The sequence below is a fragment of the Thunnus maccoyii genome, chromosome 21 (genome assembly GCF_910596095.1).
Source record: "Thunnus maccoyii chromosome 21, fThuMac1.1, whole genome shotgun sequence".
NCBI lineage: Eukaryota > Metazoa > Chordata > Actinopteri > Scombriformes > Scombridae > Thunnus > Thunnus maccoyii.
This window is the reverse complement of record NC_056553.1, coordinates 13587382-13605105: the sequence shown is the minus strand read 5'-3', so window position 1 is coordinate 13605105 and position 17724 is coordinate 13587382. Positions and strand designations below refer to the sequence as shown.

Sequence of the window (17724 nt, the reverse complement as noted above, 5' to 3'; positions counted from 1 at the left end):
ACAGTGCAGCTTACTCATTTAAACTGATACATCTAAACTCAAGGTACTGGCTGATACTGAATACCAATGTTTTTTTTTCTTCTCTTTAATCAATTTAAAATCTGTGCTTCTCACTGTGTAGCACTAATTGTGACCATGCTTTTGGACAACAAATAACAATGAATATTGGTGAAATAGAGAAAGAAGAAATGCATTAAGTGTGACTAAGGAACCGCATTCCATGTGGTTGGGTTAAGAACCAATCCAATTCTTTATATTATGCGTCAGTGCTTAATTAAAATCAGCAGGTGATAACTGAACTGAGACTAATACGTAGTTACTTACAGTTATATTGGCAGACCTACTCTTCTACTATTCAAGTTATTAAAGCCACTAAATAAAAAGTCAGACTTCATAATGAACACCAGTTCTTCCACAGAATAATTTCACAATTCAAGGTCTGACTGTAAAACCAATTCTAGCCCAATCCAGTGACATTTTTTGCTCCGAGCTACACTTATATGATCCATAAGTCTATTGTTCTAATAGAACAGCTATACTGCCTAAGATATGACTTGACAGATCACAGCAGGGAGCAACATGAGAGGGAGTTTTACTCTCTGCTGATAATGGCAAAGGCTGATACATTTTTACCGACATGTCAGCAGCCTGCAGATGGATGCAGATCATCCTCGGTAAAGGAAAGATGAAACAAGTCTACAGATTCTTTTATACAACTGAGGCGAATCAAATGGCTGATAAAGAAGACTCTTAACCTTTGTGTATGATACGGTAAGTACAAAAGTACATGTACAAAACACATGCATGTCATACAGAATACAGTAAAACAGGATCCTCAAAATGTAGCCTTTAACTAAAGACGTAACTATATGTAACATGAGTAGTAGACACTGCACTGAAACTGACTAGGTGTTTGAAAAGAATATCAATTTACAAAAATGGGCACATGTCTGACAATAATCTGGAGTGCAATTACTTCAATCATTATGAAAGGCTGCTTCACGTTTTGGAGAATATTCTGTCGTTGTTGACTCAGCTTGCTATCTCTGCAAAGCCACCATTTCATTAGCGAGGGGTAAAAAAAAAAAAAAAATCAATTCTCCGGCAAATCATATGCGGTGTCTCATCAGAGTGAGTAAATGAACCCCCGCTCGCCTTCGCTGTTACACAGACGGTTTAATACTGCAGCTGTGTTTGTTAGGTATGAGGAAGAAAAAGTGATAGGCCATTGCAGATGAGTGGGAATGGAGAAATGGAGGAGGAAAAAAAAGAGTTTGGGGTAAAGAAACTGATTACATCGAGGTGGTGTTTACACGACGTGAAGTAGAAAACCTGGTGTGTTAATTAGGTGAAGATGACAGAGCTCAGGGAAGGAGCATATGCATACCACAAAAGGACTCATAACTTAAAATACTATATTACATACTTGAACATTACATATTGTAAGGGAGTGTTTCTTCATACACACTAAATGCTCCACAAGAAATACATTATATTTAGGCCGTTCTTGTTCTACTCACATGGAAACCTGATCAGTGGGAGTTGATCCATTTATTCTTTTTGTGGATATTATGTCATTTACTGTAAAAGCTCTCAGTGTGGTATTACTGTAATAGATGTAGTGCTATTACTATCACTCCCTTGTTCTTGGAATTATTGGTTTTGGTTTGTTTTTTTCTTTTCAGTAATTAGTTATTGGTTATCAGATAGGTTTCCTTTGTATATTGGCAATATCTGTGTTACAAATCAGGTCAAATATAAAGCCCAAAATTATAAGTTTACCTCAAAGGGCTTTATGAGATGTACTTGAAATAACAGCATATGAGCATATCACATTCTCATATTGTTGCTGTTTTCATTTTGTGATACACTTTGTAACACAGGTAATAGAAAAATACTTGTATTTCTACATCATGCTCTTATATTCAGGATTTTCTTGTCATTAAACAGGCATATTTTACCTGTAACTGTTGTACTCATGTTTCAATGCCAGTCAAACTTCCCTCTTCGGTTTAAGCAGCACAGCAGAACAGCTGCATTATTACTACAGCTACTCCAGTTCTCTGTATCTGATCAAAAAGAGGAAAAATACAAGGAGGATCCCTGCCTCTCTCTCGGATCCTTCTCATAAAAAGCTTGTTCCTTTACAACCGAATGCACACAAGTGGATTTTCTTTAGGACAACAATGAAATGTCCAAGGTTGTTCAAGCGTAACATTGAGATAAAGCTACATCTTTTTCTCATGAGGAGAGTGGCAGACCCAGGAGAGTTTACATGTATTCTACTCTTACTACACCTCTCACTCTCACTGCCTCTAAAAACCATGAATATCTACACTGTACAATGCAGGCACACCATACACAATTCGGTCTGAATACTGCAAACTACACAGCAATAATCCACATCTTTGTTGGTCAGAATAAAAAGTCTGCTCTTAAGGACACACATCAGGATGCAATACACCGCATGTGAAAGCTTTACTATATAAACTCATTGATCTTTAGAGCAAAGGTGCTTTCTATCAGCATCAAAAGCATCACCAGCTTTAATCGTCTTCAACTGTCACATAACGGAGACGCAATTTAATTGTGCACGGAGCCAAAAATAAAGAGGAAACAGAGGCAGAAGAACTGAGGCAGAGAACAGAGGGAGAAAGTGGAAGGGGGGGAGAGACAGGTGGAAGAGGAAGATGGAGGGAGGAAAAACAAACATTGAGAGCACACAGGGGACTATGTATGCAGTTGAGCCTCACTGACTGCTGTGGCCTCACAATAAGATTTCCTGTCTTCTTCACTGTTTTAATGTTGTGCGTGCGGGGCATGAGTCTCTGTCCACGGTGCTGAAACCATCCTCACTACAGCTCCTACATCTGCTTAACATGCAGTCCATGTTTGTGTGTGTGTGTGTGTGCTGCTACTACACATCCAGCTGAAGCACAGAACCGAAACGTCAGCACTTTGTGAAAATGCATCATGTTTCATATGAATGTTGCTGTGCCTTAAAACACACACACAGTGCATATTATGCTGCTGTGTTCCCACTGTGCATCTCTTAGTCATAATACAGATGTCTTCTCAGTTGTCAGTTCGATTTAAGTCATAATGACAGATTCACAGATCTGCTGCGTCTCAGCCGGTTCAGCTGGATGTTTCATCTCTTTCTGTCTTTGCTCTGATTTTGCCTCACACCTGTGCTTTCAGTGAGAAATCCAATAGCAAACAAAAGGATGAAGTCATGCTCTCCCCTGGGTTGCTTGGATGCCACATTGAAATACCCCGGGATGAACACATAAATCCCCTGACTGACAAACAGACATAGAGGCAGGTAGTTAGTTAGGCTGTGTCCTCTGTAGCAGAACGCACAGTAAAGCCAGCCCTGCTGTGTAACATGAATTACAACTGGCTTCCCTGAGTGGCCCCAACTTCAACAAACTGTAATAGTGTTGAGTCAGGCAGTGGCAGGGTACATCATCATCTTTTGAAATGCAAATCACTGATGGAAAGGCTAAGCCTGGAAATGCGAGGGCAGAAACATCTGCCAATATCCCTTTATATGTGTTTGGCTTCAAACGGAGCGCAGTGGGACGTTATAAGGGAGGTAGCCCGATCAGACAGAAGTGCGTAAAAATAAATGGTTGCTTTTTCCCCAAATTTTAACAACCGACAGCTTTAACATCTGTGAGATGTATGTGTGTAATAATACAGATCAATATGCTCGTTTAAAAGAGTGTGAGTGCTTACATTGCAGATGTGCGCTTACCATTCAGCACAAACTATAAATAAAAGCGGATTAATGCAGTCTGGTTCAAAGCAATGGTCCTTTAAATTGGCAGGCAAGAACTTCAGAGTTCTTGGGTGCATTTGTGCACTCACCTCAAACAAGGGTCCGATTTTATTCTTCTCAAGATACGACTGGATTCTGGACTGTTGTGGAGACGCCATGAAGAAACTGTATTGTCTCGCAAGAGCTTTTAGCAGGATGAAATCATGAGGTGAGCCGGTGTCATTCGTCCTTCTGGCGACGTCTCGGCGACTAAAATGTGCAAAATGTCACCCAAGTAACTGTCAGTCGCGGTGGTGCCACGTTAAGTTGTAGATGGGTTGCGTCAAGTGCGGAGCAGGCGGCTCTGATCCCGGCTCATTGTGGAGACTCAGCCCGGGACCATCCCCAGCTTGTCGCCTCACTGACTCTGTGGCGGCAGCCTCCCTGTAGAAGCCAATGGCACAGCAGCTCTGTGACAGAGATTACAAATCTTCCGCTCACTGGCTGCCTGTGTTAACAGTGCCACCGCCACTCCCATTTATCCACTGCTCCCTGCCTAGCCCACTGTGTTCAACGCGATTATGTGTCTTGTAATGCATCTATCTGACCATGCAGAAAAATTTCCATACCAACAAATGGCGCAACAAAAACGCGCACTGACAGTAATTAACGCAGGTGCAGTGCATCCTGCTAATTAGCCTATTATAAGGCATGCTGAAAGTTCAACAAGTCTTTTTTTTATTGGAATTATTTTTTTTCCAATTAAGCAGTGAAACTGTTCCTAAACAACAGCAGGCTAAGATGGCAAGATGAATGGTTGTTATCAGGTAGTAGGAGTGTTTTGCAAAGGATATAACACTAAAATTATGTATTGGAATGCATTTTAACAATAGTATGAATGAAGCCAGTAGTGCACCAGTATAAAAGGTCATTTTCATGAGCAAAAACTACAGAGGTGTTCATCCACTGTTATCAATTTTAATATATATTTTACATACAGTATACATGACAGCATTTTAGTGTTTTGAAGTAAATCTGCAGCAAATATCAACCTTCATTTTTACATTGATTGAAATGCAGGCACACAGTACAGTATATAGGAAACACTACTTGAGCTTATTGATGCAGTTTATTACCACTTGTTTGTTTGCATAGTAGTGAGCTAGACATCCACTTCACAACGATAACATCCAATAATAAGGGTTAGACAGTGAACTGATGGGATTCAATCCATTTCATTGAGCTGTTTTAACCACATTCTCTCATTATTCATATTTTGTTTCTTCACTCTGACATATCTTCTAATCAGATGCATTATACGATAAAAAAAAATGGAAAATATATATGTATAAAGTACAACAGTGAAAAATGTAAAGTATTAAAAATACTATTTACGGTTTTAAAATTCTATTTACACTTTAGGCAGCTACTATGGACCCAATAACTGTCTTTAATTAGGTTGATCCTTCATGAGTGGAGGGAGGGAAGACTTCAGAAAGGGGATTCTTGAGACACAGAGCTCCTCAGGACTTCTTCAGCATACTCCTGGATGCAATGCATTATGGGTCACCATCTGGGGGTGGAGGCTGGCACAGCTTGTACAACCTGATCAGAGAGAAACACCGGGAAAGATGGCATTAAAATAACAGTATAACATGTTCTACCATAATCACTAAAAAACGCAGAAACTCAAAGCAATGATCTGCAGATGATGTGTCGAGACATTTTGCTTCCTTAGGCTACAAATCTTTGTCTCTCTCTCTCTCTCTCTCTCTCTCTGTCTCTCTCCCCCCTCTCTCTTTCTCTCTCAACCCAACCAGTCGAGGCAGATGGCCGCCCACCCAGAGCCCGGTTCTGCTTGAGGTTTCTTCCCTTGAAAAAGGGAGTATTTCCTTGCCGCCGTCGCCAACTGCTTGCTCATGGGGGAATGTTGGGTCTTTGTAAATAATATTGTAAATAGTAGGGTCTAGACCTGCTCTTTATGAAAAGTGCCCTGAGATAACTTCTGTTATGATTTGGCTCTGTGTAAATAAAATTGACTTGACTTTGCTTGGTGCAAAGGAGGTGTAATCAGGAATTTAGCTGTACTTTCAGGAAGAAAGCTGTTAGCACTGAAAAAAAGAATTATCCTTAGCGGCACACGACCAGCTCTGTGCCTCAAAGTCAAACAACATTAATTATGTTCAAAGTGTGAAAAATTACTTCACAGTTTTTACCTTCTTACAGTTATCTGTATACACAGCAGCTTGGTAAAGACAGTTTGTATAAATATGAAATCGAAAATGTACAGTAGTCATAAGCTTAGTTTTTTAAATGCCACATGAATTATACAATAGTTACAGCTGTTTGCACATTTTACAAGAATAAGAATGCATACTGGCCTGTTTCTTTTTCCATAAAAACTCTAATCTCACAATCAAGTATTATATGGTCTGTTCTGCTGCCTTAATGAACAGAAACATTATTATCTTATTCAATTGTGTTATTCGTATCCAATATAAGCTGTATTTCTTGCATCCTATTACAGCACTGCTTTCCTCTGTAGTTGAAATAATCACTTGTGCCACTCTTTTGGTCGGACTTCACATCTCATGACTGCATGTTAACCTCACACTACAGATGTACGGTCCTGTCCGTCTACAGATCAGGAGGGTTGAGAATCAACCATGTTTCACAATCATATGTAAGAAAGCCACACTGGAGCAGTCACTCACGCTGTAACAATTATGACATAAACCTACTGAGAGTGCAGCAATTTTGTTCTCCGACATCAATGTCTCAACACTAATCATCCCACTACTTAATTGTGTTTGTCAATTTCACTAAAAGGTTCAAAAGGGCTGCCTGTCACACAAAAGCCTATATGTCACAGCCAAATGGCTCAGGCGCTCCTCGTCCTCCTCTCAGAGTTACAGTACTGAGCACAGGGAGCTCCCCTCTAATGGAACCATTTGGCCCCAGTCCTGCACAAAAAAGCACATATACAGACCTACTGTACAAATATATGCACTACTGAAAAAGGTGACTTAGACTAGCCTGTATTCATACTGCACTACAAAGGCCATATTGGTGGCTTTCCAGGTTTTGTCCCATTTACATTCCTGCTGATCACTTGAAAAAGTATGACAAAATGTTTGAGACCGATTTCATACCTTTTAGTGAATATTTAGATCACTTTATTTATTTATTTACGTCAAATTTATGCTATTGCCACATAGCAGAGAGCAAGAGTTGCTATTCAGGTTCTCGATGGTGCATTTAGATAAACTCTGACATCCGAGATTCAAGAGTCTGCACAAACTACAGTATATACTGTACGTAACAGTACAACAATCAACAATTCTTGTCCATTTGCACTAACAAAAATAATGTGAATACTATATGTGCATGGGTTTGGGCTTCAAAAACTGTTGTGCTTTGAATGCAGACTCTCAAACTTTCAAGTCAGATAATCCTTGAAAGCAGCAACAAGGAAGAACAATCCCTGCTTGCAACGGCATTACCACGGAAGAATAACATAGCTTTGACAAAAACAGGGAAACTTAGGGTAAAGGTGATTGATTATACATCTCTAGCAAGTCTTAACCCTCTGCAAGTGGATAAAAAAGGTGAAATAAATGGAATCCAATGGCTGCAAGGAACATAGCAAATCAATATAAAAATCTGTTATACTTTGAAAAATGGTTGAAATTACATAAAATATGCATGGTTCATCACTATTGAGTTATAATATCCAACACTGTATATTCCCTTAATTCGATATGCTGATATTCCCCCACATACACAGGAGGTGACTGCAGTTTTACCTTGGGACTGATGACGGTGTACGATCCCTCACTCCCAGATTCTTGGCAGAATTCTGAACTCTGGCACCCTAAAAGACAAACAGGCATCAACAATGCATGACATCACGAATCAGGTTGAAACGCAACAGACAAAAATAGGAGCTAAGAATAACACCATAAAGAGAGGAGCTTAAACAAAGCTTAGACAGCAAGCCAAAGAACATTTCTGCCCTCTGAGTATTGAAAATGCTTTCGCCCAAAGCTCTGCATGCAAAAAGAAAAAAAAAAACACACTGAAATGTCTGGTGATTTAGCTTTTGCTTGGAAATAATACTTTGCTGCGCAATATTATTGAAACTTTTTACTATGTGGAATTACATGTGCTGCATTGCCAACATTAATTATTGAACTTTTTTTCTATCAGTAAGCTTTGGAAACTTTTGAGACCTTGCTGATTTTAGTGGTGTAACTCTTTGTGGATCGATGGTATGCCCTTGGCCTTGCTTGTTGAGCAGATTTGTTTATGGTCATAAATTCAGAAACACAAGATCCACATTTTTTAAAAGTCCACTGGGCCCTCAGATGAGCTACGATCAGACAACATCTTGGCTGGACTAGATCTCTAGTGATGTTTTTGTTTGATGACATGAGTTTCTTCCATGTGAGATTGCTTCTTGTCAGGCCATGAATGACTGGCAGTCACCTGTGCGGAAAACATTATAAATTCTAGGCTAAACAGCTCCTATAAATATTGTAGGTCATAAAGTAGACTTCATGTGATGCATGTTGAGACTCTGAAATTTAAATCACAGCTGCTGAGTGCTGTTTATCTATAGAACCTGTCTTCTTTCTAACTGTGTATGCAAAAAAGCAAATGCAGAATAGTCTTTGTAAGGAAATAAAAGTAAGTAGTAAGGCATTTGGAAGATGAATGGGGTGTGTGTGTGTGTGTTACAGAGTTTGATTATGCCCAGTCAGGAACACGTCTGCTCTATGTTCTTGTAGTCTGCTGGTTGTGAGCAGAGTCGGCAGATACACAACTGCAGGGTGCAGGAAGCAACAAGACACCTATAACACCTGCACTCGTGCAGTGCACCCTCCCTCTCCCTCTGTGACACATGCACGCAAGCGAAAATACACACTCAAATTATTATCCCAAGAGGTCACGAGCGTCTTTTCTTTGAGGGAAGAGGGAGCGACAGCCCAAAAGTGCATTAGCTGACCTCTCGGTTACAACTCTGCAGTCTGCCATATTACTGTCCGCCCCGAGTTAGGTCCTGATAGCACGATAGCATCAGCAATTATTCGATGCCTATCACAGCCATCCATTCTGATGCTTCCAGACATAGATGCCCCCTAATGTCCCTAAAGGACACAGCACCCATAGAAGATCAGATGAGTCAGACACAACAGCAGAAATAAAACTCTTTACACAGTTTCTTCAACAAGTGAAACTTGTTTTATATAAAAACTTTATAGTCTATTGCAAAGCTGTAGAAAATCTATACTCTTTAATTTGGCTCAAAAGTAAGTAAGACACACTATATACAGAGTAAAAATAGATTAAAAATGAAGCTGTTCAAGAGGCAGCAAAATAAAGGTAAGTATTAACAAGCAGTCCTTCACAGCTTGTTCGCAATGAACACCCAGTCGCTCATGCATTAAAAATGCTGCATGTACTGTGTACAATTGTTTACATTTTTTCTTGTTTTCTCATTTTTGCTTCACTTCACTCATTTTTGCTCAAACCGCGGATTGTTTTATAGATGATGTTGCTGCACCTAAAACTGAAAGTTAATATTCTGCCAAGGCTTTAATGGTTGGAACATCAATGAGCAAGTGAACTAAATATTTCCAGGGAGGAAACTAGTTCATTCCATTTGATCTGTCATTATCAGTCTTGCCAACTTTTCTCTGGAAGTACAAGTTCATCTATACTTCTTACTATTTATAAAAAAAGTTATTACTTACAACTTTGTCCCCACCATTGGCTGAAATTGGGAAAAAGGTGACGCTGTGAGTTGTCTACTTAACTCAGTTTACGCAATTTATATACACTCTTCCTAGACAATCCAAACATTGGCCTTTCCTAAGAAAAAGTTTGCAAAACAAGCTGTGATTGGACCCATTTTGCACAAATCACTCGTGTATTCTCATTCTGGATGATGTTGTCTGGGCTTGATTGATGGGCCCTGCTGGGATGCTGTGCTGATAACCTTTTTGCGAGTAAGTATGACTATTCAGCAAAGAAGAAGAGGCGTCATCCAAAGCCTGTGTGATATTCAGATTCATCAGATTCATCAGCTGATGTCTGAGAGCAAGGACACACAAACACAGCAGAGCAGACTCCCCTCTGCTCTCTATCTGGACTGAGCAATCTCTTCTCAGCGGTGTCTAGGTCAACGATGACGCAAGGAAACAGAAACTCAAATGTCTAATGACAGACGTGGAAAAATGACACAATCTAAAAGATCTATTCTAACAGGAGGAAGACAAGATAAATTTACTTTGATTCAACAAAAAATATCTCAAACCACACCCTCCACAAGATGAGTTTTTTTCCCAGCCACATACAGTAGTACTGAAGGTCACACAATACATAGACTTGCACCCTCCTGGCTGGCAGCCCAGTTCTATGAGTGTAGAAATTAAATGTCTTTTCTCCCTCAGCCTCTCGACTAACCTCTCCTCTCACTGCAAACAGCAATATAACCACCACTCACAGAACTTCTAATGAGAGTCTGAGATATGGGCCAAGCTCTGGTCATGGCTGGAGCCTTTTGTGGGGTGAAAATGTGCACACAGTGAGAGATAAATGTGAGTTCTTTCCTTCTAACCCAAATAGAAATGCAGGCAAACAAAAAAGCTCTCAGCCAGTCAGTTTCTTTTACTTTTTCTTTACCCTCTCATTAGGTCAGATAGCATATTCTAGTAGCATTGAATGCATATCTGAAAAGATTAAAATCAGATAGGGGGTAGAACAGGGGAAGAGGCGAGAGAAATTGTAATGTAGACAGGAGCATGCTTAGGATTTTTGCTTGTGGACAGCAGCAAAAAGTTAATTCACCCTCCCGAATATTGAAAAGTGTTATACTTACTGTTGGCTGCCTTTAAAAATTGCATTCTTACTGAAGTAATAGTGTCTGAGAGCAATCCTGACCAAGGCAGCTAAAATGGCATAACAGCTTTTCTATTGGCACTGTTAAATCCATTGCTAATACTGTTTTGGCAGCGCAGTTTGACTCAATGAAGCATACAGTTTATCTAATGATTTTGGATGCAGAAATTGCGCTGTGGATGGAAGCACACATGCCTTCCAAGTGAAAAAATGTCACTGCAGGGAATGTAGCAACAAAAGGCTGAGGAGAGATACACAGACAGGATATGTGTGCTGAAGTATACATAGTCACATTATGTTCATTTACAAAAAAACACATACCTGTTTCCGCATGACATCGGTGGCCTGCATGATGCAGCGAGGGGGCAGGCCGTGGTTTCGTGCCAACAGGATGGCCTGCTCCAGTGTCACACTCAGGGTGCAGCTGTTGGTCAGAGAGGAAAACATAAGGTCAAGCTCAAACATACGCTCTCAGTCTGCATACTTATCAGATCCTCACTAGGGGAGTGGACGACGCTGAAATGTCTTGTGGACAAACATCACGAACATTGCTCCTGTTCATGCAGTTTTAGAGAAAAAAACTGTATTTAACGGTATTTATCTTCCTGTTTTACTAATGCTGCACTATCACAGCATGCAGTCAGAAAATACTAAATAGTGGCAATAAACACCTTATATGACTCAACACTCACTTATTCACATTCTCAACATCTTTTCATGGTAATAAAGCAGTTTTTGCAGCAGACAGAGAGTCTAATCTGTGACTGAAACAAACATCAACACAAAAAAACAAAAGCATGCCAAACTCAAACTCTGGGCTTCATCCAGACATGATAAATCTCTGGCAGAATTCAGTACAACTATATCAAATCTCCCTGTGCGTGTTTTGCTCTACTTGACACCTTGTCATTACCATCACATTCCTCCTGCTTCACCTCCGCTCATCTCCTCACTAATGAATCATTTCACTTGCCGTCGAAATGTCACTCACGGTGAGCAAACACGCGGTATCAGGAGAATAACAACTCCCCTGATCTTTGCTTTAGACTGAGCAGAAAGAGAGGATTAAACCTTGTCGTGGACTTTCTGCATTTGAGGAAGGCTTTCCGGTTTTCTCATCATCAGGATTGATACTTCCTGTTGCAGCTGAGAGAAAAGGGTCCAAGGACAAGTCAGCATGTCTCTTGTGGCAGAGGCGATATACTCTCACCGCCATAACAGTGTGATGTGTGTAAAATGAGTGTTGACGCGAGTCTGTGATTCATTAGTTACAGCAAACTTTGTTCCCAGGCGCATACATAGACATACAGTGTCTCTTCCTCTCTTCTCACCTTCACACACACACACACACACACACACAGACGGCAGCGTGTGGATAAATCCTTGGAGAGCCAGTGTCAGGTGTCAAGGCTGCTGGGTGACCTTTCTATGATAACAAGCTGTACTAGTATATCGATCCAGCCTTTTCACTGCAAATTTAACTGTCCAGAGTCCCAACACTGCCAGGCTCAGTTTCACTGAGCAACATAGCCGGGGGGCTAGCAAGAAATCTGAGCTGTTTATTTAATATCTTCTTCTCTCATGGTTGGGATTCACGCTGACTCAGAACAAAACTTTAAAAAAATAAAAGGAGCGGATGTGCAATGAGGGACGTGTCACTGCCAAAAGCAATTACCTCAAATCAATCAGATTTAAACATCCCCTTGAGTTCCAGTTTCATAACTTTATGATAGGATGTGATAAAAGTAATGAACTCAACAATCATCCCCAGCATGTGCGGAAAGATATCCCAGTAGAGATTAGAATTGCAAAAGATGTCTTTTGCAGGCCACCCCAGAATATTTTCAGCACCCATTCTGAGCTTCCCACACCGATAAAGGAGGGTGGAAAAAAAAAAAAGTCACCCACAGAGGATCTTTAAATATCTCCTCAGTTGGAGCAAGATGAAGGAACTGCACAAAATCTCTCTGTGTGTGAGGCTGCATGGTTTCCCTTTTCATTAAGGCTGGTGAGATAGTATGTGATTTATACCCATCTGTTTTATGTCGTTCCAGCCCATATCCCATTTACACTCCTCCAGAGCTGAGTCCATACTGATAAATGAGAAGAAACAAGAGAGAGACAAGTGCAAAGAAAGGGAAAGAATGACAGAGAAGACGCAGGATGCTGAGATAGAAAGAAAGAACAAAAGGATGGGATGAACATATAGAGGCCAAACATTTATATCAGAGAAAGAACTGCTTGTGCAGTCTTTAATATTTGACTGTAATGAATAAATCCAAAGAAAAAATGCCTAGTGGTTGAGCAAGTTATGTGGAATGTGGGTTAGGCCTTCTGCTTTTGATACGTTCTCCCCTCTGTGCTAACTTTTTGTTTTGCTGTCAGACAGTGAATTCTCCTTTTGCCTCTCTAATGGATTTTTGTGGAGGTGATGGACAAAAAAATCTGAAGAGGAAAGGAGAGGAGCGCAGCATATTACAAACTGCTGATGCCCCCAAAATATCACGCTTTCACCGTTATTAAAACTCATCCATCAAGCCAACTAATCCAATCAATAGTGCCTGAGAAGGCTGCCACACTGATAATGCAATTTCCACATTACTAATCTACTGGCTTGCTTTCATAGGATTTCAATTATTCCAGATTTAGTTTGTGTGCTCACCGTTCACGCAAGCAACGCACTGATTCTTTTAAATACTTTAACATGTGAAATTATACAGAGAAACCACTGAAATCAGTTTATTCATATATAATTTGTATTCTGTCAATAGTAAGGGGGTTATAGATAAAAGCTTGACTGCCAATGTTTATGACATTGATTTTTGGATAATAGCAGCAGGCACCAAAGCGATTCAAACTCAATCTAATGTCTAATACGCCTATCATTCTGCCCCTTTCAGAGGGTAAAATAGTGTTTAAGGAGAAAGCCAGTTCACATATAATCCTAAATACGGCAGGCCCTGTCACCTGCTGTGTCACAGTACACTTAGCCCGCCTGTGTGGGTGAGTTGTGGCTGGTGCGTATAATGGTACACACACAGACACACACACACATAGCTTGTGGGTTAATAAAGTAGCAGCAGTCGTCACACAGACAGGAACTTTCTATTAGAGCTCAGGCAACCAGGCGGCTCCATCCACGGCACTTTATCAAGCCATCAGTCACATCCAGTGAATGCATGAACGCGCGTGTGTGAGAGCCTGTGCATGTGACTGAGACAAAAAGATATGGAAACTGTCATGGGGTAAAGAAAGAAGGTATCAGAGAGATGGAGGGGGGGGCAGGTGAAGGGAAAAAGCAGAGTAAGAGATGAAAGATTGAAGCTGGAACTAGGGATCAGCGGTGACAAACGATCAGGATATTTCTGTCCTCATGCATTGATGAATGTTGCCCTCAGCAGCAGGTGAATTAGGCAGCCGTAATGAGAATGGGAGTAATTGACCTGTCTCCATCCTGTAAAGTGCTATGCCTACTTAAAAGTCCCTAATCTGGTCTGAGAAACAATGGGCCCTATTAACTAGAATATCCTGCTGGTAATTAATGCAGAGAAATGTGTATTAATAGAAAAACCCCACGGTGAGGAGTGTAGGGCTATGGAGATATCATGAAATTGAGAGGTAGACAAAGGATAAACGAAGGAGCATAGAGCGAGGGAGAAAGTGCGGTGTGAACTAAAGGTCAGGAGAGCGTCAATGCTAGAGTGAAGTAAAAGAGAAAAATCTGTCACGAGAAAGAAAATAATAAGCAGGGACATATAATTTAACTGTAAGTTGGTTCATATAAAACTGGAGGACATGCTCACCGATGAACGCCACTGTTGCACATGACAATGTGTGTGGCTCCCAGACGCGAGCAGAGCTCAGAGGCCACAGTGAGCAGCCCCACTCCAGAAGCCCCGCAGGCGGTGTACTGGCAGGCAGCAGTGCGGCGACAACTGATAAAACTCTCCATCAGACGGTAGAGCTCCTCCAGAGCATTAAGGGGACGCATCAGCTGGGCAGAAAAAGAGAAAGAGAGGTTAGTGCAGGATCCAATGATGCAAAAAAAAACACTGCATAAAAAGAGTAGCTTTGCAGATTATGAGGTGGCTGTAGTCCTCTGTAAAGTAGCTGCCTACTGAGAAAACATGTTCATGTCAGCTTCCTTGTGGTAATTACAGATAAGTGCATATTAATCTATAGATGACATAAGCAGCGCCAATGTATTGCAAATCAAAGCTTTACTATGTATTCTAGAGCTGCAATGATAAGTCAATTAATCAGTTAGTTGGTAGCTATTAAATTAATCAACCAACTATTCTGATAATCGACTAATCGCTTTAAAGTAATTTTTTAAGAAATGTCCAAAGTCTCTGGTTCCAGCTTCTCAAACGTGATTTTTTTTTTTAAAAACTCTTACTTGACAGTAAACTGAATATCTGTAAGTTGTGGACAAAACAAGACATTTTATGTTACATCTTGGGCTGTGATAAACAGTGATTGACATTTCTCACCATTTTTTGACATTTTATAGACCAAACAACTTCTCGATTAATTGAGAAAATAATAACGAAAATAATCCATAGTTGCAACCCTAATATATTCACACTAGTACAGTCAATGCCACTTTCTAAAAGTAAACATGTATCTGCTGCAGCTCTTTTATGCTTGATCTTACATGATGTCAGTTGATGTTAGGTTTGTAGCCTTGTTTTACATGCGTAAGCACTTCCACGCTGCAACAATGAGATCTAATCCCACTCCTCATTTTTTTCCATGATGTCATGAATGCAGCATGAAGCTTTGTGAGGCTGTTCTTACCTTATCTATGAGGGCAGCTTTGGGTGCAGAGCTGGGAGGCATGTTGGACTGATCCAGGTAGAAAGCCCTGAGGGAGAAACAACAGTTCACCCTATGGAGTCGTTCAAACTGGGAGTAATGTGAGACAAAACTCTGTCTATTAAGCAGTGAGATACTGCAGTAGACATCCATTTAACAATCATACAGGAGTTGTCTTTTATTTAGTGGTTCAATTGCTTAAAAACGTTCTCTTCTCTGCACCATTAGGTCATCAGGAGCACTGGCTGCCTTTCTGGGAAAAGTAGGCCACCTGCTCATTATGGAGCTCAACCATCTGACTATCAATCATGAGAGTAACTTAGGCACAGCTCAGCAGAAGCACAGACTAAGCATCTCTTGTCCTGGGCATCGCTCCAACTGCCATTGCCTCATTCATTCATGGAGTACAGCTGATTCTGTGCTATTTCCTGTTTCTCCACTAGAGGCAGCACTGGCCTGGTGTCTTTATGGAGACAAAAGAGGATGAATGCCGCAATGAGTCCATCTGAGGTGGAGTGCTACTGATGCAAACTCAGCAGTCTGTGACTCCATCAAATCTCAGTAATCCAGCAGGGTGCTAAAAATAGGTACACTACACCACATTAAACCCCTTGTAATAAAATCACATACTCCATTACTTCTTGCTGGAAGGAATAATAATCCACAACACACAGTCACCCATATAGCACACACTGCTGAAAACTACACATATGATGCAATTCTAAGAGATGCAGTAAGAAGACTTTGAGGGAGGGAGGCTGTTTACAAAAAGCTCATTCATCTGCATTCATTCTGCTATTAAGTGAATAAAATCAGGCCAAGGAGGCATTCATTATGACTGGTATTTCTGCCTGAAATTAATGAAATTAAAGGTATACTATGCAGGATTTGACGGTTGGTGTTTGTAAACATATAGCATTCAAAGTTGGCCCCTCCTCCCCAGCTCTACTGACAAGTGTGTGTGTGTGAGAGAGAGAGTGAGACAGAGAGAGCAGCAATGATTGAGCGAGCTAGAGAGTGAATGAACAGAGGGAGCTGTGAATCAAATATATAAAACATTATTTTCTGATTGTTTCACTGTGGTTACCTTCTAAAGCACAAATAAACACACCCACACATCCACACAACCCTGCGGCAAGGTGCTGTATTGCCAGATTTTGTGTGAATGCAGAGCTTCATCCTGTCCACTGTGGCCTCTCTGCTCTGCATGTGTGTGGCTAAGCCCTACCCTCGGTCAAGTAGACACACAGACCTGAAGCTCTTTATATGTTCATGACACAGAGACAGAGAGCAGAGCGGAGCAGAGGAGAGAGACGGAGACAGCGATGTAACCTGGTCACTATGCTATGAGTCCCAACCTCAGTTACCACAATAACCACAGTTATTGGCTGGGGGCTACACACCCACTGCCCAAAGGTTGACGCCCAGAGGCATCAAGACCACAGCAAAATAATAAGAAAATACAGGCAGAGAGCAAGGTCTCTGTAGATAAATACACCACCACACACCTCTAGTGGGTCATAAGTGATAATTGAGAGGGGTTAGTTTTGTATGAGTCTATACATTGTTTTTTTTTTTAGGAAAATCCTGCATAGTACACCTTTAATTAATCAGAGCAGAGTTAACACATCCACGATTCAAGACTTTATAGTGATTATAAACCAACCGCGTTGACATGAAAAGTCATCGAGAACACGCACACACATACATGCACACACAAACACACACTCACATCAAAGTTACAGTGTAGTAAAGACACAAGCACCCACTCAGGGCACAAGTATTTATATATATACCACAAGGCCTTGATTCCACCATATTACACTTACCACTTATTTAGGCTAAGGAGGCTCATATCTAAGCAAATGTTTTATACTTCCAACAGCATGGTGCCTTTTCACTTTACCCCTAAACATAAGTGTGACACCTCATTCACATAACACACATTTATTGTGAGATACAGATGAGCAACCTGCCCGTTTTATAGCTTCACTTGTCGAAGGATTCCAAGTATTTAATCCCTACCCGGCAAATTAACCTTGTGGCGTGCGCAACTAAATGACTATGAGCAGAGTTTGCTGAGGGTTCAGATGGAGCTAACAGCCCATGTAATTGGTTCAAGATGGCCTTATCATTCAAAAGATGCTCACGATACTCTGGAAATAATACAGCGCTTCTGCAGTGAATGCACACCTCCTCAGCTGGTCTCATAAAGAGCATGTATAACTAGCATAATTGCC

At 40.8% G+C, this 17724-nt stretch overlaps 2 protein-coding genes across 6 annotated transcripts in view; both read right to left on the bottom strand.

Annotated features, from left to right (window-relative positions):
- The window catches only part of c21h8orf34 (chromosome 21 C8orf34 homolog), a 59025-nt gene extending 54793 nt beyond the window's left edge, over window positions 1–4232 (bottom strand). For all 5 annotated transcript variants that reach the window (XM_042398676.1, XM_042398677.1, XM_042398673.1 and 2 more), the window contains exon 1: window positions 3874–4232. In XM_042398676.1, coding sequence (XP_042254610.1) covers window positions 3874–3942 — 69 coding nt within the window. In that variant the 5' untranslated portion in view covers window positions 3943–4232. The remainder of the gene's footprint in view (window positions 1–3873) is intronic.
- A 495-nt stretch (window positions 4233–4727) lies between these two features.
- Window positions 4728–17724, bottom strand: part of prex2 (phosphatidylinositol-3,4,5-trisphosphate-dependent Rac exchange factor 2) — a 94819-nt gene continuing 81822 nt past the window's right edge. The window contains exons 38-42 of the mRNA XM_042399134.1: window positions 15467–15533; window positions 14470–14660; window positions 10988–11090; window positions 7570–7637; window positions 4728–5368 (exon numbers count right to left, since the gene is read on the bottom strand). Of these exons, the coding sequence (XP_042255068.1) occupies window positions 5323–5368; window positions 7570–7637; window positions 10988–11090; window positions 14470–14660; window positions 15467–15533 (475 nt within the window). The 3' untranslated portion in view covers window positions 4728–5322. The remainder of the gene's footprint in view (window positions 5369–7569; window positions 7638–10987; window positions 11091–14469; window positions 14661–15466; window positions 15534–17724) is intronic.